Here is a 22,381-nt window from a genome sequence, read left to right as displayed (position 1 = left end):
ACATTCATTTAAATAAACACAATATTTAATTGGATTTAGGTTGGTGGCATTATTCATCTTATGCTACACTTTTATTTATTACAGGCTAACAAAAACATTCAAAGTTGAATTTTTGTGTTAAGCGTTAAAATGTATTAAGGACCGGTAAAGGCCGTCACTTACAACAAAATTGTAGCCTAATAACTTTATATTTTTATTAAAATAAAAGTCAAATTCCCGAAACTTCATGTTGACGTTATTGCAAGTGATTAACCTAAGACCATGTAAAAGCGTGCTGCAAAAAAGAGCGAACATAAGATAATATTTTAGTTTTTTAATTGATTTACCTATGAATGAGACGATTTTGATTTTGTCAAGTGTGCATGAAACTAAAGCAGGCTCGTGATGCTAGACTGTCGCTATCTAGTCAAAAACAATTAAATCAAGATCCTAATCACCTAAGCAAGCTAGGGTAAGTAGGGTGTCGAACCATGAGGAGTATGTGGTCAGTGTAAAGTGTAAGCGATTCCTAACATTATGAAGTAATTCAATTAAAGTGAAGATCACACTAGCAAAAAATTGGGTTTTAATATTGATTAAACAATTAAACAACTTTTAAACAATTAGCAAAGACAAATCACACCCGGGAATCCAAGTATGTAACCTAACAGCAAACTCATGCAACTTAACAGATAAACTATCCTGTGTCAACTACAGACTGACTAACTGGTTAAACCTTAGGCATCCACGCTCGCTAACACACGTCACTGGTTATTAAACGGTCCCTGCCAGTGTGACTCAACTAAGGGCAAACATATGCTTTCTTGCAATTAACAGGTCAAAACAATCCTACAAGTAATTATCATAGCAACTGGCACACTAATCGTTCTGATCGAAATAAACCTAAACTGACGTTGTGCACAATCATACTAGACATAAATACTTATAGATTAACATCAACGATAGTTACAATCAATTTGTTCTTAATACATGAGAAAAACTGAAAGATACAATACTCTACATCCCGGGTATGACTCGAAGGAACTAGCCGCGATCGGCATCTCTCGGGCTTCAGTTATGATCTGGTATAGCATGTATGATGATTGGAGATGATTGGAAGTGATAGTAGCTCCCTTTGCTGCTCTGAAAATCGCCTGGAAGCTCAATAATAGCGTCTAGGGTCGTCCCAATATTGTATAAAACAAAATCCTAACTTTCACGATATTGGGGACCATCGCGTAGCGCGGTGGTCTCCTCTCCTGGTCCATCGCGCTACGCGATGGACCAAAGTCAACGCTGCCAGTAATGAAGGGCATCGTGTAGCGCGATGCCCTGTCTTCCACACCCATCGCGCTACGCGATGGGTGGCTTCAGTCAGCAAGTCCATAAAGCTGTCTCGGTTCGCGTGCTGGACATCCCGGGTCTTCATTCCATGTTCGTATAGGTCCAAATTAAGCGCGTTAAGTACCTGTGACCTGAAACACAATAAACATGTATGAAGTACCAAAGTTCCTAAACTAAACTAGTTAAACGATTAAGTTAACATACTAAAATCTATACAAATAAACCGAACATCACATCCCCACACTTATCTTTTGCTTGCCCTCAAGCAAAACTCTAAAGTAAACATTAACCGCCATCATAGGTCAACCAATTATCACCATTAATACTAGTAAGGTTTAAGGTCATACACAGTTTCCCAGAATGATACTTTCAAGATTGACAACCCACAAATCAAGTTAATGCTACAATAAAACCCTAGAATCGCCCAGACAAGTGTACTTTGTTTCCGGTTAGGGCATACACGTTCACACCCCTCACACTATCAACACTCCACTCGGTTTAATATCTGGACTGACAAAAGATGTGCCAGTATATGTCTCTACCCTCAAAATACCTAATATGAGTTACAACTTAATATGCTTGCAAGTCAGTCTTATCTCCACCCATTAACCACCGGTTGCATAAAGACTCGGACTGAGGTTTTGCTGAGGCTTAGGTTCGGGTGCGGATTGGGAACTACTATTTACAACTGAACTGCTAATAACAACTGAAATACTAAACTGATAACTTCTTTTTGTCTTTTTGCTGCTTTTTCGATTTTTTTTAGATCAATAACTGATAATTACAACTTAGAACTTTACAACTTGTCTGACTAAATACAACTCGATATATGTACAACTCGATAACGAACTGGATTTCATCACACAGGTGAAAATAAAATAAAGGCCAAGGCTGAAATGGTGTGTAATGTTCAGTTTAACAAACGAAAAAGGAATAAGGTCCAAACGGGCTCCTAGGGGATAATGTCGGGTAAGGACTTTATTTAGTGAGGAAAATATATACGGAATGGGTTTTCTAAAGTCCTAATCTCTATACAGGTGGTGGTATTAAGATCTCGAAAATCATGTGACAAGCAAGTTCTAATTCTGTAAAACATACCGGTTTCCCTCAATAAATGACAAGACATGTTTTATATCTATTATATAATATGTGTATTAAGTATAGGAGCTAATCTCACAATATGTCTGGAAATATGGGCTGCCGATATGAAACATGTATACCCGTCCCCTTGACTCGTTATCCCGGCCTAAACGATTCTATTTTCAACTTTTCATTTTAAAAATTTTGTCGGGAAAACTATCAAGAAGTTGAAAACCAACCATGACCAAAAATCTCTAACTTGGCATTAATAGCAATAAGTGACAGTTAACAACTTAAGTTTCTGAATACTGTTTGAGGTACTATCGGGCTAAAAGTTTTCAATTTTCCCCCATCCCCACACTTGAGGTTGACATTGTCCTCAATGTTAAAATAATAAATCAATTAATAATCATTTGGGGGACGGGTTTGAACTGACAGTTTGACCACTTAAAAACTCGGGGAACAAATGTGATGAACTAACACAAAATATACAATTACATTTCTAAAAACTAACATACCAATAACAAAATAGTTTATGAAACAGAAATCACCTGATAATAATGATAATGCAATGCAAACTCGGCCCACAACTCTCAACACACTCGTGACACACGTCTCCACTCTGACCAATACTGTCTAACCAAATCTGCACAAATCTCGATACATGTATAAGCAGCCACTCACAAGTATAAGACATAGGTCTTTCGAGAGTTAATATTATTATATTATAAAAATCTTACCAAGCCGAGTTAGTCTGTTTCATAAAAAATTTTGTTAACCGATTAAAAATAATAAAAGACCTGACTCACTTTTGTAGGAATCACGGTTGCATTTAGCGTATGCAACAAGCCCTTTCAACCCCCCGGTAGCCCGGGTGGACGAGTGAGGTCTCGTGAGGGTTTATAGTGAACACACCCACAAAGTTCCAAAAGCAACACAAACATATATACAAATATACAAAGCAAATACAGCAGACAAACATCACAAAATATATATACAACTGTTACCCAACCGGTTACCCATACATGTTTTCCCAAATATAATATAATATACAGACCATATGAATAAAAAAAATAAATGGAAAAACAACCCAAAAAAGGTAACCGGCTTCTGCTGATCCTACTCGCCTCCCGCGGGGTTAGGCTGATCAGCTGCCTGACCCGAGCCAGATGCCTCCGCCTGATCTCCAGCGCTCTGATGTGGCTGTAAGGATGCTGGGATCGGTACCTGCAGATGAGTAAACAAAATGCGAAAATACTCATCCTGGCGGGCCATGTGGGCCCGCATCTCCATCTGCTGCTGATGTATGCTCTCGAGTGTGACTGGTGTGGCTGGCTGGCGTGGCTGGCGTGGCTGGCGGAGAGGGTGCTGCTGCTGTGGTCTCATAATATGGGGGACATGGACGGGCTGTCGATGTGTCGGGATACCCATCTGAAGCGCGACAGCAGCGTCCGTCCCCGGAGGTGGTGGTGCCTGAGGACCCTTTCGGACCGGGACGAGCGTGGGTGGATCATGAAGCTCACAATACCCGGCCCTCCGGGCGTCCTCCAAATCATATGGGGTCGTAGCAGGCTCTCGGGTAAAATAATCAAGTGGGTAACGATCGAATATCCCGAGGCGCTCTGCAATACGAGTGATGTACGGCCCCATAGTCAACTGGGCTGACCGGCCCTACCAACTATGGCTCTGGGAGAACGACGCAAGATGCAGCGTCGCTATATTGGCTTCCCGGCCCGTGATCATCGATAACAACGAAAAAAGATCAATGTTGCTGCATTTCTCGTGGCCCGAATGACGGCCCACGATGGAGCAATAATGCGATGAAGGTATCGTGGACGGGGTCCCGAATGTACGACTCGACTACGGTGCTCGAGTGGGTCCCGTCCGCTATCGTGGCCCAGAACTGGCCCAACTAGGCCTCGGTCAGCCAAAACTCTCGGTCAGTCTATGACTGAAGAGTATAACCTCGGACGCTGGTAAGGAACGCCGGGGTCAGCACCTCCTCCGCGGTGTAATACTCGATGGCCACGGAAAACTGTGGTACAGACATCTCGAATGTCTGCCGACCAAGGGCAAATGACACCGCATGGGGGCTCGAAGAAATCGGTGGGCACGTGTCGGAATGTAGAAAAGAACTCACGTGTGAGCTCGAGATACTGTATCGAGTCACATGTGAGGATCTGTACCCACCGGTCGCTCAACATCACCCGGACGGCCCCCTCCTGGGTCTAATGAACGAAGTAGTCCCCAATCGATCGTCCGATGTCGGAGCAGCTGCATCGCCATGAAGCGGTGATACGAAGTCTGCTCCTCTGACAAAGGAGCGAATCGTAGAATGATATGGGGGATCAGGCGGCCGTCCCCCACGATCGACTCCCGATCCGTATCGGGAGTGATCGGGATCTCGTCCCCATCGTACCTGATGACCCGTGGTGGGCGCACCATGGGCTGTGGGGGCTCTGGAGAACCTCTCGGTCGGGCAACAGGACCACGTCGTCCCGCACCAGCTGGCCTCTGTCGCATGCGCCCGGCGGCGCCTGATGAAGGTCCTGGAACGTCAGACATGCTGCACGATATAGATAGAATAACAATGTAAAGCACGAAAATGAGAAAAAATTGGGATATCCTATATACAAATAAAATAAACCAGGTATCTCCGCCCGAATGGAGATTGAGTACGGGCGAATAACCCAAATACGAGTAACGCACAAAATCCCGAACACGACATGACTGACTCGAACTAAACGGACTCAAACGAACAGACACGACCGACAATTGTCTCGAAAAACCTGCAACACAACGAAAACATAAATCGGGGCTCACAGAATCTGGCGGATCGGGCCTCAAAATCCATTTATATTATTATTATATTACTAACTTAAATTAAATTATTATGTTATATTAAAATATTATTAAATTTATAGATTAATTAATATTATATATAAATTAAATTATTAAAATATTAAGTTAATTTAATTTGATTTTATTAGTATTATTATCATTAGTAGGTAAATTTTTTTAAATATTATTATATTAGATTATATATTATTATAATATTAAATTATATTAATGTATTCGAAAAATATTATTAATATTATGATTATTATTATTAAATAAAATATTAAAATATTTTTAATTTGATATTATATATTAGATATTAAAATTATTTTTTATATTTTTTATATTAAAATAATATTATAATATTAAAATACATTAACACAATAATAAAATTTTAAAATTTTTTATTTTTCTTAGTTTATTTAACTTGTATTATTATTATTATTATTATTATTATTATTATTATTATTATTATTATTATTATTATTATTATTATTATTATTATTATTATTATTATTATACGAAACCCGATCCGTATCCGGAGATTTAGAACATAACCCAATCCTGCCAAAACTCAAAACACCAAAACCCGACAAGCTAACCAATGTTCACACTTTCGAACTTACTCTCCTTTAATCGAATGACAACCCAACCCGAACGTCAAGCACTAACTCCTAACCGAAACAATATCCTAACATAATTTTGAAGCCGACAACCCGAAACATAAGAGTAACATTAAACTAACCTCGGAATCGGAATACAAAAGGACGGAGTGATAACAGTGGCCTGATGACGATGGAGAGGTCGACAGTGGTGATGGTGGTTAGTGGTTAATGGTGGTGGAGAAGACGGTGGGGCGGCGGAGATAGTGATGATGAATGATGGTGTGATGATGACGGTGGTGCGGTGGTGGTTGATGGTGGCCGGAGAGGGAGATGAAGATGATGATCGGTGGTGGGAGAGAGAGAAGAGAGACGGTGGCAGAGAGATGGTGGTAGAGAGAGAGAGGAAAATTGAAGAGGCGGTGGGTGACGGTGATGGTGTATATATATATATATTATGTATTATATTATTAAATTAAAAAAATTCGGAGTATCCGTGACCCATCGTGTAGCGCGATGGGTCATGGACCACATAGTCGCGCTTCGCGACCCAAACTGGTTAGATTAGGGTTTGACCACCATCGCGTAGTGGCTGGTTTGGCGTCATCACGCTACGCGATGACGTCAGATGTCTGGGATGTCAAGTTAACCATCGCGTAGCGCGATGGTTAACCTTCTAGGGCCATCGCATAGCGCGATGGTCCCCAGAAAACAGAGAGTTTTTGCCATTTTTGCTTCGGGCATTTTTCTACTTGGTTACTTTTCGACATCCCGACATCACCCTGAGCACGTTTCCGAAGTCAAAATTTGCAATGCGTACCCGTATTGACGTGAAATTGACCAAATGCTTATCGAACCTCCATGATGTACACTTCACTAAAAGCCTCCCCACACTTGGGATTTGCTGCACATAACTTGAGACAAAAGTCAAACAACAACTCGACAAACATAAAACAAAATGGAACACACTTACAAACCCCGGGTTGCCTCCCGGTCAGCGCTGAATTGCGTGTCTACAGCTCAACAATGCCTCAAATGCTTCAATTATCCTCATAAACCGGTGAGGTCGCAATGAAGCTCACCGATTCTTTGTCCATCTTGTGAATATCATCCATCTCTAAGTATGGCTTCAACCTATAGCCATTTACCACTTGTCGAATGTGGTCATCAAAATCCTCAATCTCGAATTGCCCGTGATTACCAACTCCAACTATTAAGAACGGGCCTGTCCATTTATTCTTCAACTTACCCGGGAAAAGCTTCATCCTAGTGTTGTATAACCATACTTTTTGACCAATCTCAAAGCTTTTCAACCGGATCTTCGCGTCATGAACTTTCTTCATTTTCGCCTTGTATGCCGATGCACACTCATACACTTCATCCCGCAACTCCTCGATCTCGCACAATGCTAATTTCCTAGCTTTACCTGCATCATCATAGCTAGTATTAACTTCCTTAGTAGCCCCATAAGCACGTTGTGCAATCTCAACCGGTAAATGGCAATCCTTTCCATACACAAGTCTATATGGTGTGGTTCCAATCGGCGTTTTAAAATCGATTCGGTAGGCCCATAAGGCATCGGTCAACTTAGTTGACCAATCCTTCCGGTCCGTCCGAACGGTTTTCTGTAAAATCTGTTTAATTTGCCGGTTTGAAACCTCAACTTGTCCACTCGTTTGTCGATGGTAAGGCGTTGCAATTCTATGATCCACTCCATATCTTTTAAGCAACTTTCCAAATTTAAAATTTTTAAAATGAGAACCCCCGTCACTAATAATAGTTCGGGGAATTCCAAACCTTGAAAAAATGTTGCTTTGCACAAAATTACAAACTACAGAGTGATCATTTGTACTAGTAGCTATCGCCTCGACCCATTTAGAAACGTAATCGACAGCCACTAGGATGAATAAATTACCGTACGAGTTCGGGAATGGGCCCAAGAAATCGATCCCCCACACATCAAAAATATCAATTACTAGGATCGGTTTCAAGGGCATCTCATCCCTCTTGGAGATACTCCCAAGTTGTTGACACTTCAAACAACGTGTCGCAAACTCGTGAGCGTCCCAAAACAGTGTTGGCCAATAAAAACCACTAGTCAACACTTTTCTAGCGGTTTTCTGTCCGCTAAAATGACCACAACACGCGGATGAATGCGCGTGATCCAACACTGATCTAACATCCTCCTCAGGTATGCATCGCCTAATCATCTGATCAGCTCCAATCTTGAACAGATCGGGGTCATCCCAAATATATTGCTTCGCCTGTGACACCAATTGTTTCTTCTTCCTTTTTGGCCAATGCTCAGGCAAATCACCTGCAACTTTAAAATTGACAATATGAGCAACCAAAGGGTTTTGAGAAACCGCCAAAATCTGTTCATCGGGGATAGGCTCGTTTATGGGTCCGTCCCCATTTCCATCTTCTAACATAATCCGGGACAGATGATCTGCAACGACATTTTCTGTTCCCTTTTTGTCCCGGATTTCCAAATCAAATTCTTGCAACAAAACTGTCACACCCCGACTAGCACAATGCGGCAGCGTAAAACGGGAATGTAACAGACACCTCTGGTATCAACACATTGTTTATAAAGAAACATTACAAACTAATTTACAATATATTACATTTCTTTGTTCTATCATTGTTTTACAGTCTAGGTGACACAACCAAGGCTAGTTCGTTGACTATACGATCTTACTACCAGTATCCTTGCTTCTATTCACATAGCATCAACCACACACCTTGGGCAAGTAACAGATCACCAAATCATTCCGATTTAGGTATACCTGAAAAGCAGTTTAAAACGGGTCAACTACTAGAGTTGGTGAGTTTCACGAGTTTCAAGAAAACAGTAATGAGTATTCACAAGTCAACACTTGTAATCATGAAATAAGTATGTATGTATGTAAATGATGTATGTGATGTAATTATGCTAAGCTACAGTGAAGCCTGGACTGTTCGTGCTGCGTGCCTCCATTTCCCACACTCAATCAACCACTGTGGCCCCTTTCCGCACACAACATGCCCCGGTAGCTATGTCTAACACTACATAGCTGGTTCGTAAAAATATGGACATGTGCAAACGGGATAATGTCTCAGAAACCGTGCTAGCCCCGCCTGGGTTTGTCAAACCAATAGTACTATTCACAAGCCACCGACTCGAAGTTAATCACTGTGTTAGTGGGGACTTTCATGTGTTAGCACTTAGATAATTCACATCATCATATGTTTCAGATAAGTATATAGATATAAGCAAACATGCTTTTCACCCCAAAAGTACGTAAAACAGTTTAGAAGTGGGGTCATGAAACTCACGGTTTAGTAGATATTCAGTACTGTATCAGCTCGTGGTTTGTTCGGTCCGCTATCAGTAGTTCCTATAATCAATATTATAATAATATTAATATTTTAATATTATTATAATCTCAATACTAAACTGGGTTGTATAACTAATCTAGGTGTAGCCGGAACGCCCAGAAAGTGGCAATAGGCTTAGGTTGTGATGTTGTTCAATGTCTAATACATAAAACCGAACTTGGCTCAGATTCCCGTTTTCCCAGCTGGGCCAAGTTGTTCGTTTACGCGTTCAGAAAACAGTTATGGGAAAATAAGCTTGGGTAAATGTATTGGTTAATAAAATGATTAAGTTATAAAGAAAGATCACATACTGGGGTCCCGGATTAGCCACGGGGCCCGTTTCCGTTTATTCAGTTTGATTTAAAAAGAAACGTGCCCAATCCACCCGGATTGTCCAGATTTCTCATAGAAAAGTTCATTTTCACTTAATTAGTCCAAAAATATGATTTTTGATCACTCTTGGTGTTTTGAAATTCCCGCAGATTCGCTAGTCGCAAACTTGCCGGTTTTTATAAAAACTGAATTTGTTTAATATTCAATTTAGCATAATTAATTAACCGTTAATCATTAAATTATGAAAACTTAAACACTTATCAATTAAAATGTGTAGATTTTTATAAAAATATTTCTGGAATTAATTACTGATTTATTAATTTATAAAAATTCATTTTATCAGCTATATTTCGCCTGAAAATCGTCCGTTTACCCCAAACAATTTCCAAAAATTCCACAAAAATTCCTGAATGCTCAAATCATGTCCCAAAAAAACCTGTATCAATTCCAGAATGTAAAAAGCTCGTGCAATATTCTTTTCGGCCCAAATTCGGCTGTAAAAATTCACACAAACGCAAATAAACAAAACACCTTTAAACTTATCCAAATGATTCCAAAATTCATATGTAACCAAAATACATCAAATCTGAGTTCCCAGAAAAATTTCATAATTTTTAAAGTATTTTAGCTATTTTTCCTAAATAAACGTCCCAATTCGGTAATAAATTCGCCAAATATTCTCGGATGGTCGAAAAATTACCGAATTTGAACAGGGACTCAATGAAATGGTCCCTGATGTCTCTGAAAATTTTGAAGTCCTAAAAATATGCAAATCAAAACCTTAACCTAAATAGCCCGTAAGCGAGTGTTTCGGCATTACCTTAGCGGGTTTGGCTCGTTTCCTACTTTTTAATCAAGTTTTCAGGTTCTTGTGCTTCTAAGCAATCTAGTTACAAGTCCTATATCACAAACCAAGAAATATTTCATCAACATAACAGCCCTTAACTTAGGGTTTCGGCTAGTGCACAAAAACGAACTTTTGAACCGTAAAAACGCCGTTTCAACCATTTAACCCGTGTTTATGGCCAAAAAAACTATCAAAACAGGTTCCTTACCATGTGTATAATCAAAACATGTTTATGGACCATTTTTAGGATTTTTACACGGTTAGGAATGATTTTTGGTAACAAAGACATGTTTTTATGGTATTAAACAAGTTTAAATAAGCATAAAAGCTACTTATTTAAGCTCCTTACCTTAGGGTTTGAAGGTTTTCTGGAAACTCAGGTTTAGAGCTGCTTGGACCTCAATTTTTATCAACTAAAATGAATGAACAAGCTTCCAAAATAAGTTTTATAAAAGAATGGGGGTAGGGGGTGGGCTGCGGCCGGAAGTTTTATTGGGCTGCCTTGGGCCCAATTTGGCCCATTAATCTGATTCTAAAGGCCTAAATGCGAAATCCCAGGTCCAAATTTAGTTCGGGTTCGGTTTTTGGCGTGAAAAACTTATCGGGTGCGTTAAACAGCGTGAAAACGAGTGTTTTTCGGCTAGTTTTGTGTAAATTTATAAAAACATACTATATGTTTGTAAAAATCAAAAATATTTTCACGGATCGCTTAAAACATTTCAAGTAAGTGTTTGGTAAGTCTTTTTCGGCTTAACGGATGATACAATGCTTGGTTTGTAACTATCTTTCGCGTTTAAATCTATAGCGGGTAGTAAAACGAGCATGTTTTCGTTTAACTTGTTTGCTATCAAACTAAGACCATATTTCTAATATTTTGGCTTGTATAGATCGTATATCACTTATAGATGGCCCCCCGAGATATCTGGGTCATAACCCGACCCGTTCGGTTAATCGTTCGTTTGTTATGCAAAAGGCGTTTATTTGCTTAATCGGTAAATACATACTGAGGTGTACCTTGTTTTGGCTCAAATGTCACAAAAACCCATCTGATTAACTGGGGTTTCGCGTATTTCTTGTCCATGAGGTACCTAACTGCAGAATGATCCAAATAAACAATTACTTTGCTACCCCATATGTAAGAACGGAATTTATCCAAAGCATACACTACCGCAAGCAACTCCTTCTCGGTTGTAGTATAATTCAATTGAGCGTTCGAGAGGGTTTTGCTTGCATAGTATATGGCAACAGGTTTCTTCTCAACCCGTTGACCCAAAACAGCCCCGACTGCATAATCACTCGCGTCACACATAATTTCAAAAGGCAATTTCCAGTCAGGTGATTGCAAAATCGGGGCTTCCACTAATTTCTGTTTCATAATTTCGAAGGCCTTAGCACATTCCTCATTAAAATCGAATGGTGCATCCTTTAACAATAAGTTACATAAGGGTTTAGTGATGTCGCTAAAACCCTTAATAAACCTTCTATAAAACCCAGCGTGCCCGAGGAAAGATCTAATGCCTTTAACATTTTTGGGATGAGGTAGGTTGGAAATAACTTGAACTTGGCCCGGTCCACCTCGATCCCATGACTTGACACAACATGGCCCAAAACAATCCCTTCCTGGACCATAAAATGGCTCTTCTACCAGCTAAGAACCAAATTTGTTTCGACACATCTTTCAAGAACTCTTTCAAGCTGATGTAAACAAGATTCGAAAGATGGGCCGAAGATTGAGAAATCATCCATGAAAATTTCTAAAGACTCCCCCACTATATTGGAAAAAATACTCATCATGCACCTTTGAAAAGTGGCGGGGGCGTTACACAGTCCGAATGGCATTCGCCTGAATGCGAAGGTGCCATACGTGCATGTGAACATAGTCTTCTCCTGATCTTCAGGATGAATAACTATCTGGTTATAACCCGAATAACCATCTAAAAAACAATAGAATTTTTGACCTGATAGCTTTTCCACAATCTAATCGATAAACGGAAGCGGAAAGTGATCTTTCGATGTTGCCGCATTCAGTTTTCGATAATCAATGCAAATACGCCACCCGGTTACCGGCCGGGTGGCTACCTCATTTCCTGAGTCGTCCTTGACGACTTGGATGCCCGCCTTCTTTGGGACTGTCTGAGTGGGGCTCACCCACATGCTTTCTGAGATGGCGAAAATAATGCCAGCATCGAGTCACTTCAGCACCTCCTTCTTTACGACTTCCCGCATGTTCGGGTTCAACCGTCTCTGTGCATCATGCGCGGGTTTCACATCCGGATCTGTCAAAATTTTGTGCATAACAATTGAGGGACTAATCCCTTTCAGATCCGTGATGGTCCACCCGATCGCCTCCTTATTCGCAACCAGCACCTTCAGCAAAACATATTCCTTTTCCAAAGACAAGTTACAAGCTATAATAACTGGCAATGTATCATTCTTACCCAAAAACGCGTATTTCAGATGCCCCAGTAGCTCATTTGGCTCGACTTTCGGTGCTTCTTGTAAAGATGGTTTCAACCCGGTATGGATCTTCTCGGGAAGTGATTCCACCTGAACCGACCACGGGGGTCGATCTCCCCGTAAAGCTGCAACCTCCAGCTTCTTCTCCTCCTCTTCCAGCTGCTTATCAGTCTCTACCTGTAACCTGTCAAACATAAAGCACGTCTCCGTTGTGCCATCCGGATCCACGACCGAGTCGTATAACGGAATGCACTCGTCAATAATGTCCGCCATAAAGCATTCATCATCAACCGGAGAATTATTTAGATGTGTGAAAACATTAAGTCTAAGCTTATGGTTACCAAATGCCACGTCTACAGTACCGGTTCGACAATCAATTTTGGCATTTGCGGTAGCAAAAAATGGCCTACCGAGGATAACCGTGGGCTGTTTGGTTCTCTCACACGAAACGTAATCGAGAACCAAAAATTCAACTGGATAGTAAAAATCTTCCACCTTAACGATCACGTCATGTAACATTCCCCGGGGATGTTTCGGTGTCTGGTCCGCGAGAACAACCGTAGTCGCGGCTGCCCGAAGCGGACCGAAGTCATACTGATCGTACAAACTTCCCGGGAGGATGCTAATACTAGCTCCAAGATCTAAGAGTTCCTGTGTCGTTTTAAAATCACCCACTTGAATGGATATAATGGGCATTCTCGGATCTTGTAGCTTAGGTGGAAGAGCACCCGAAAGAATTGCACTCACATTATCTATTAAATCAATATGTTTAGGGATCTTTCGGTTCCGTTTCTGTGTGCACAAATCTTCCAAGTAATTCGCATAGGCGGGAACTTGTTTTATGGCATCTAAAAGAGGAATGTTAACTTTAACCTGTCTAAACGTTTCCCACATTTCCTCCTACTGTGGGCTCCGTTTAGATGCCATCTTTGCCTTTGATGGCGACAATAAGGCATCGGGATAGGGGACGGTTTTAGCCTTCCCCGTGTCCTTAGCGTTGTTGTTACCATCCTTCAGAACCGGTTCGTTTATTTTAATTTCATTTTTATTATTTTCAATTAAAACCGGTTCTGGTTCGTCGTCACTGACGACTGTTTCATCAATATCTTCCACCACCCCATCGACCCGAGATGGTGGACCCCCCAACCTTATTATCATAGTTTTTCCCATTTCTTAAAATACTTACTTGATTGACGTGCTTCTTTGAAATCGAACTCGAACTGAAGTGCTGCGGGTTCACTATGGTATCACTCGGTAACTGACCCGCGGTTTTCTGCAACTTTGCCATGTCTACTGCGAGCTGACCAATCTGTTTTGACATTGCTTCTGCTGACTTGTCTCTCAACTCGAACTGTCTTTGTGTCTCCTTCTGATTATCAGTCACGACCTTCAACAACGCATCTAACTTTGAATGAATTGACTCGTCTGAATTTCCCGAACTACCCTTCTGCTGATCCTGATTCTGATTACCTGACGAACTGTTACCCCGGTAACCATCTCTGTTATATCCCCGACTGTTATACTGACTGTTCGAACCACCCTGTCCGTAGCTGTTCTGCTGTCGGTTCTGACTAAACCCCTGAAAGTTCGAGTTCAACTGGTTCGACGCGTTCTCGTATTTGAAGTTCGGGTGATTCCTTAGGCCCGGGTGATAAGTGTTCGAATTGAATCCTTGGCCCTTAGACTCCCCATACGCGTAACTGACTTCCTCCTCATCGGTATACTCGTCATCATCAACCCCAGGGCAATCTTCAACCTTATGCCCCAACTCACCACAATCTGAACAAACCGGGAATTTCACCCCGACTTTACCAACCTCATTCTTTTTTCCTTTCCGATTGCCCGCGAGTTCCCGTTCTAACTCTGCAATTCTGTCTGACTCGCTCGAGGCTGGTTTAACTGTTCGGGTGACCCCGACTTTTCATCTTCGTTCAGTTGCTGCTTCTGACTTGGAATCCTCACACATAAACTCAAGGAAATCCCAATCATCCTCTTCTGGTTGGTTCAACAACATCCCATTACATGACGATTTTAGATACTTTCTGTCCTCATAAGTTTACCCGTCAACGAAACATTTCACTAACTCCCACAACTCGATCTAGTGGTGCGGGCATTTCATGATCATCTCCTTATAACGAATAAATGCCTCATCAAATAACTCACCTGGTGACTGTGCAAAATGTCAAATCTCCATCCGGGCTTCGTTAGTCTTCGACTGCGAATAATACTCGTTAAGGAAAACCTGCTGCATCTTGGCCCAGCTCTCAATACTATGCATCGGTAGCGAGTTGAACCAGTGTTTTTCCTTGTCTTTTAATGAAAACTGGAACAACCACAATCGAACCTCATCCTGATCATAAGTACCATCACCAATAGACCCGCAAATAGCTGAGACATCTGACAAGTGTGAATACAGGTCTTCTGATCCCAGTCCGTGAAAATGGGGAACAATGTTGATGTAGGATGGACGGGATTTAAATGTCGGCTGTCCCTGAACACGCGCCTGTGGGACAATCGGTGATGCACCATCTGAAATAGCCGGTCTGAACCGACTGTTAATACCCTGAACTGGAGGCCTGTAATTCCTTTGTCTGGCCCTCAATTCCTCAAAACCTCCCCGATTAACCTGAATCGGTTGTCTCTGTTCCTCCCGATATCTTCCCATACCACCTCTATCAAGATTCATGTTCCTCCACCTGTTAACTCTCACCCTAACTGGTTCCTCAACCTCATCAACCTTTTCAACACGCAAACCCGCATTGTCATTTCTCGGCCCAAATTCATCCTCATCTCCCTTTTCTTCGTCTTCAGTGTGAATACTGACATGGTCAAAATCTTGAATAATCGGCTGTCTTTGACGAGGGGTATTGTTCGGGGCTGATGGCCCGGGTTTGTCATGGTTTCGGTTTTCTGGAGTGTCGGGCTGAATTTTAGGGTTGTTGATTGGTGTGTATTGGTGGTGGTAGGTCATTATTTGGTGGGTTATGATTATTCGGTGGGTTTGGTTCGGGTTGGAAAACATTAATTTCGGGTAGTGAGTCTTGGTGTTGGTTTTGGTTCTGGTTCTGACCTTCCATATCTGGCTGTCTGATCTGAGCTCGGTTCTGCCGAGCAAAACGTTCAATCTCTGGCTCGTAAATCAGTGGGGAATTTCTTCTTGAATAGCGGGTGTGCATAAACCTGTTACATGCACAAATAACACACCCGCGTAAAATGGGAAAATAAAAGTAAACTAAAATTAAAAACAAAAACTAAATTAAACTAAACTAAACTAAACAAAGAAATCAATTAATCACAAAAACACTAAGCGCACTAACTCCCTGGCAACGGCGCCATTTTGATGCTAGACTGTCGCTATGTAGTCAAAAACAATTAAATCAAGATCCTAATCACCTAAGCAAGCTAGGGTAAGTAGGGTGTCGAACCACGAGGAGTATGTGGTCAGTGTAAACGATTCCTAAAATTATGAAGTAATTCAATTAAAGTGCTGATCACACTAGCAAACAATTGGGTTTTAATATTGATTAAACAATTAAACAACTTTCAAGCAATTAACAAAGACAAATCACACCCGGGAATCCAAGTATGTAACCTAACAGCAAACTCATGCAACTTAACAGATAAACTATCCTGTGTCAACTACAGATTGACTAACCAGTTAGACCTTAGGCATCCACGTTCGCTAACACACGGCACTGGTTATCAAACGGTCCCTGCCAGTGTGACTCAACTAAGAGCAAACGTATGCTTTCTTGCAATTAACAGGTCAAAACAATCCTACAAATAATTATCATAGCAACTGGCACATTAATCGTTCTGATCGAAATAAACCTAAACTGACGTTGTGCACAATCATACTAGACATCAATACTCATAGATTAACATCAACGATAGTGAAGTATGCGAATATATAAATAAAATTTGAACAAAAGTTTCACACAAATCAGGTTTTAAAAATGGTTTTCACCAACAACCAAACCACACACGAAAGGCAAGTGTACCTATCGTTTGTAGCAAAGTATCGGTAAGAACCGAGTGTCAATCCATAGACACAACTAAGTTTTGATACTAAATCTTTGTAATTAATTTAACCAAACAAACAATCTAAATAATTTTTCAAGTAACTAAACTAGCATACAACAATAACAAAGCAAATAAAATACAACTAACAATCAATCCAAACAAAGCTACTTAGACTATGCATCCACTTAAACTTAGTGACAAAATGACAATGATAATGGCAAACATCATGTGTTAAGCATCAATATCAAATTCCAATCAAGGCAACCTAATACTAACAACAAAACATCATGATGGGTATTCAACAAGTTAATAACCATAGATTAGTAAGTTTGTCAAAACTACCTAATCTCACAATTAAAGGAAAGCTAGCATGAAAACAACAAACTAACCACCTAGAATCATATAAAATAAACAACTTCAAGAACACTAGTTAAACACATGAGTCTTTCAAATTAGCAAAATATAAACTAAGGATTATGGCCTTAATCTCTAGCAAACATTAACCAACTCAAAGAATCATATTATCACCATACAATTTTCCAATATCAAGTGATAGGTTTCATGCTTGTTAAAATTCATAACCAAGTTAATTTCCACTAGTCATTCCTACCTTAGTGATATAAACAAAGTATGCATACACAAACTAAGTTCAAAAACAAATACTCAACACATAGTTTTCCAACATATTATGGCTAAGCATCTATCAAACTAACAAGACTAGGAATTAAAACAAGCATTCAACCATTAAACTCTATTCAAGAACATGTCATAAACTTGAAGAACACCAATTTACCAAAATCATGCATAGATAAATATCACATAACTAGAAGTTTCAACATAATCTAAGTAACAAGAGTATTTAGCCCATAAGGCTCAATACAACAACCAAAATTAAAGTAATCTTACAAATCATTGTCAAGAACAAAAGATTGCAAGCATATTTGTCGATTTTCACAAATTTGTCGATTTTCACAAGCATATTCTCAACTATACCCCTCGGGTATTTCACCGAGCGGTCGGCAAGCTGAATGCTCATGCGAGTGGGCTTAGGCTCACCTAGGTCTAGCTTTGCAAAAACAGAATAAGGCATCAAGTTTATACTAGCACCTAGGTCGGCTAAAGCGTTACTAACCGACAAACTACTGATCAAACATGGAATGGTAAAACTGCCCGGATTGGTCATTTTTTTGGGCTGTTTATTCTAAAGAACCGCTGAACACTCCTTATTCAAAGTCACACAAGAAAGTTCCTCTAATTTCTTCTTATTTGAGAGGACCTCTTTCAGAAACTTAGCATACTTAGGCATTTCTTTCAACGCATCGAGAAATGGAAGATTGATATGAAGTTGCTTAAAAAGCTCTAAGAATTTCCCGTACTGCTTTTCCATCTTCTGCTTCTTCAAACGGCCTGGGTATGGAATGGGAGGAACATAAGTCCTGACTGGCTCATTGGTTTGTGCGCTACTTTCTGCGGTTACCCTTGGGTGCGCCTCACCAGGAGTCTCAGTCTTGATCTCATCGGCAATCGGTTTTGGTGTGGAAATCGATGCATCAACAGGAATGGTGGATCTACCACTCCTCAGGGTAATCGCCTTAGCCTCGGCATTCAGATTAATCTCAGTGTTACTCGGAAGGCTACCCTGTGGTCTCGCAGAGAGGAGCTGAGCAATTTGTCCAGCCTGATTATCAATGGTCTGAATGGACGTTTTCTGATTCCTCAACTCGAGATCGTGTCTCTGGAGAGTCTCATCAATCTTCAGGTTCCTCTGTTCAGCCAGTTTGTTTGAGGTCTCGGTTTTAGCCAAAAGCTGAGTCAAAAGATTTTCAACACTAGACCCACCACTAGACTGACCACTACTGCTGGAACCCTGAAACTGAGGCTTTTGCTGGTAAGATTGGTTCTGGGGTTGACTCTGGTAATTTGGATTTCGGTCAAACCCCGGTGGCTTTTGATTTTGACTCTGATTTTGAGAGCCACCATTATCTGTCCAGCTGAAATTTGGGTGGTTTCTCCATCCCGGGTTATAGGGGTTGCTGTAGGCATTGTTTTGGCGGCCCACAAAGTCAACATCCTCCACCACCATGGCCTGATGGCACTGACTGGTCTGGTGTTTCCCGTCACACACCCCACAACGAGAGCTAGGCTTAGCCAGATCGGATTGCATCTGGTCAAGGCTTCTAACTGAGCGGAAACAAGGGTATTAGAATCGACATAAAGAACGCCCTTAGTGGAAGGAATATTACGAGGCGGATTATATGCAAAACTCTTCTTAGCAGCTCGCTCCAAGACATCCAACGCCTCATTGGGAGTACACCTACCGAAATCTCCTCCCGCAACCTGATCAACGGCCTGCTTCTGTGCTCCAGATAAAGCATCAAAGGACGTACGGCACTGAAGACCGCGACTCAAACCGTGATGAGGGTATTTTCTCAACAAGCCCTTGAACCTCTCCCATGCAGCATGAAGTGACTCGTTATCATCAACACGAAAACTAGTGATTTTTTCCCGGTATCTTACAGTTTTATCGGGTGGGAAGTACTGAAGAAGAAACTGCTCAACCAATTGGTTCCAAGTGGTGATGGAACCAGAAGGGAGTGCCTCTAACCACTCCAAGGCAGCCCCGCGAAGTGAGAACGGAAAAAGTCGGAGTCTCACGACATCGTCCGTACACCCCTGGATCTTCAATGTCGCACATAATCGAAGGAAATGCGCAACATGAGAATGAGGGTCGTCGTTCGAGAGGCCATGGAAAGAAACGGAATTTTCGACCATATAAATAAAACTCGACTTGATCTCGAAACTCACGGTAATCTCGGGCTCCGTGACACCACTACCGTAGCCATCGAGGGACGGCGTGGCGAAATCATCCATGCGACCTTGATTGTTCAGATCCGCCATTTCTTCAACCTCGGGATTCGCGTCGTCGAGTTTTAAAATTTGAATAAAAGTTTCACATAAATCGGGTTTTAAAAATGGTTTTCACCAACAACCAAACCACACACGAAAGGCAAGTGTACCTATCGTTTGTAGCAAAGTATCAGTAAGAACCGAGTGTCAATCCATGGACACGGCTAAGTTTTAATACTAAATCTTTGTAATTAATTTAACCAAACAAACAATCCAAATAATTTTTCAAGTAACTAAACTAGCATACAACAATAACAAAGCAAATAAAATACAACTAACAATCAATCCAAACAAAGCTACTTAGACTATGCATCCACTTAAACTTAGTGACAAAATGACAATGATAATGGCAAACATCATGTGTTAAGCATCAATATCAAATTCCAATCAATGCAACCTAATACTAACAACAAAACATCATAATGGGTATTCAACAAGTTAAAAACCATAGATTAGTAAGTTTGTCAAAACTACATAATCTCACAATTAAAGGAAAGCTAGCATGAAAACAACAAACTAACCACCTAGAATCATGTAAAATAAACAACTTCAAGAACACTAGTTAAACACATGAGTCTTTCAAATTAGCAAAATATAAACAAAGGATTATGGCCTTAATCTCTAGCAAACATTAACCAACTCAAAGAATCATATTATCACCATAAAATTTTCCAATATCAAGTGATAGGATTCATGCTTGTTAAAATTCATAACCAAGTTATTTTCACTAGTCATTCCTAACTTAGTGATATAAACAAAGTATGCATACACAAACTAAGTTCATAAACAAATACTCAACACATAGTTTTCCAACATATTATGGCTAAGCATCTATCAAACTAACAAGACTAGGAATTAAAACAAGCATTCAACCATTAAACTCTATTCAAGAACATGTCATAAACTTGAAGAACACCAATTTACCAAAATCATGCATAGATAAATATCACATAAGTAGAAGTTTCAACATAATCTAAGTAACAAGAGTATTTAGCCCATAAGGATTAATACAACAACCAAAATCAAAGTAATCTTACAAATCATTGTCAAGAACAAAAGATTTCAAAATAAGGTGAATGATGATTGCTACTTGAAAGGATGATCACACAAAGATGGAAGCCTTGAATTCTCTCTAACACACACACAATAATTTTTCCAGCAATTCAGATTATTCCCCTAAGGCTCCACACTTGAAATGGGAGCAGTGGAAGTGTATTTAAGCATTCTGGACGTCTGGCACGGGCCCATGCACGGGCATGCACGGTCGTGCATATAAGTGGAAAGTCAACACCCTGCTTTAGTCTGACCAAAAGGTCAGATTTCTCTGTTCTGGCACGGTCATCGGCACGGGTCCGCATGGCCGTGCAGGTCATGCACGGGCATCCACACGACCATGCACGGTCGTGCACTTTTGAATTCTTGCGGCACTGGCTTGCATTGGTAAGATCTCCAGGAAGCACGGTCGTGCAAGGTCTTGCACGGTCGTGCGGAGTCGGCAGATTGCTGATTTTGTCCAGGAAACGCCCTCTTTTCTTGTTTTCTTTGTCGGGCGGGCGCCCGGACCTGCAAATTCACAAATAACTCAAATAAGTACCAAAAACAATGAATTTGTGTGGAGTTCGGCTAAAATATGAGGAAAATTTGGTGTGGTAAGATGTACACTTTGTGTTACATCAAATAGTTACAATCAATTCGTTCTTAATACATGAGAAAAACTGAAAGATACAATACTCTACATCCCGGGTATGACTCGAAGGAACTAGCCGTGCATCGACATCTCTCGAGCTTCAGTTATGATCTGGTATAGCATGTATGATGCTTGGAGATGATTGGAAGTGATGGTAGCTCCCTTTGCTGCTCTGAAAATTACCTGGAAGCTCAAGAATAGCGTCTAGGGTCGTCCCAATATTGTATAAAACAAAACCCTAACTTTCACGATTTTAGGGACCATCGCGTAGCGCGATGGTCTCCTCTCCTGGTCCATCGCGCTACGCGATGGACCAAAGTCAATGCTGCCAATAATGAAGGGCATCGCGTAGCGTGATGCCCTGTCTTCCACACCCATCGCGCTACGCGATGGGTGGCTTCAGTCAACAAGTCCATAAAACGGTCTCGGTTCGCGTGCTGGACATCCCAGGTCTTCATTCCATGCTCGTACAGGTCCAAATTAAGCGAGTTAAGTACCTGTGACCTGAAACACAATAAACATGTATGAAGTACCAAAGTTCCTAAACTAAACTAGTAAAACGATTAAGTTAACATACTAAAATCTATACAAATAAACCGAACATCAGCTCGTAACCGAAGTAACCTACATAACTCAACCCAACCTAAAATTGGTTGAGCCAATTTTGGCGGTTAAAAACAATAATAGTAACAGATATTTTATTTTGGCCTATCAACATGTTACCAAAATCGGCCGTTCATTAGTAAATGGTTGAAATTGACACTTTAACTTAAAACATGATGACCACATTGAAAGAGACAATGAACAATTATATCTATATTTATGACCTTAAGGTAGTGTTTGGTATGATGTAATTATAGGCAGAATGAAATGGATCATTCTAAAGGAATTAAATAAAACACGTTTGTTTGTCATTAATCAATG

General features: G+C 40.7%; 1 protein-coding gene and 1 non-coding gene across 2 annotated transcripts; one reads left to right on the top strand and one right to left on the bottom strand.

The window, feature by feature from the left end:
* Positions 1–12,573: 12,573 nt before the first annotated feature.
* LOC143624298 (uncharacterized) lies at positions 12,574–13,734 on the bottom strand. Its single transcript, XM_077094999.1, has one exon. It carries the CDS (start codon positions 13,732–13,734, stop codon positions 12,574–12,576), a length of 1,161 nt encoding a protein of 386 aa, XP_076951114.1.
* Positions 13,735–19,270: 5,536 nt separating this feature from the next.
* On the top strand, positions 19,271–19,375 carry LOC143624351 (small nucleolar RNA R71). Its single transcript, XR_013152093.1, has one exon. It is a non-coding gene; the product is annotated as a small nucleolar RNA R71 (small nucleolar RNA).
* Positions 19,376–22,381: the final 3,006 nt, after the last annotated feature.

Source organism: Bidens hawaiensis, unplaced genomic scaffold (genome assembly GCF_021521415.1).
Source record: "Bidens hawaiensis isolate Kalapana, Puna unplaced genomic scaffold, B.hawaiensis_p1.1 tig00003760_1, whole genome shotgun sequence".
Lineage (NCBI taxonomy): Eukaryota > Viridiplantae > Streptophyta > Magnoliopsida > Asterales > Asteraceae > Bidens > Bidens hawaiensis.
The sequence above is the reverse complement of the archived record's forward strand: the minus strand, read 5'-3'. Positions and strand labels throughout refer to the sequence as shown.

Excerpts from the sequence above, each read along its gene's own strand:
- LOC143624298 (XM_077094999.1), bottom strand. The coding sequence starts at position 13,734 with ATGTGGGAAACGTTTAGACAGGTTAAAGTTAACATTCCTCTTTTAGAT.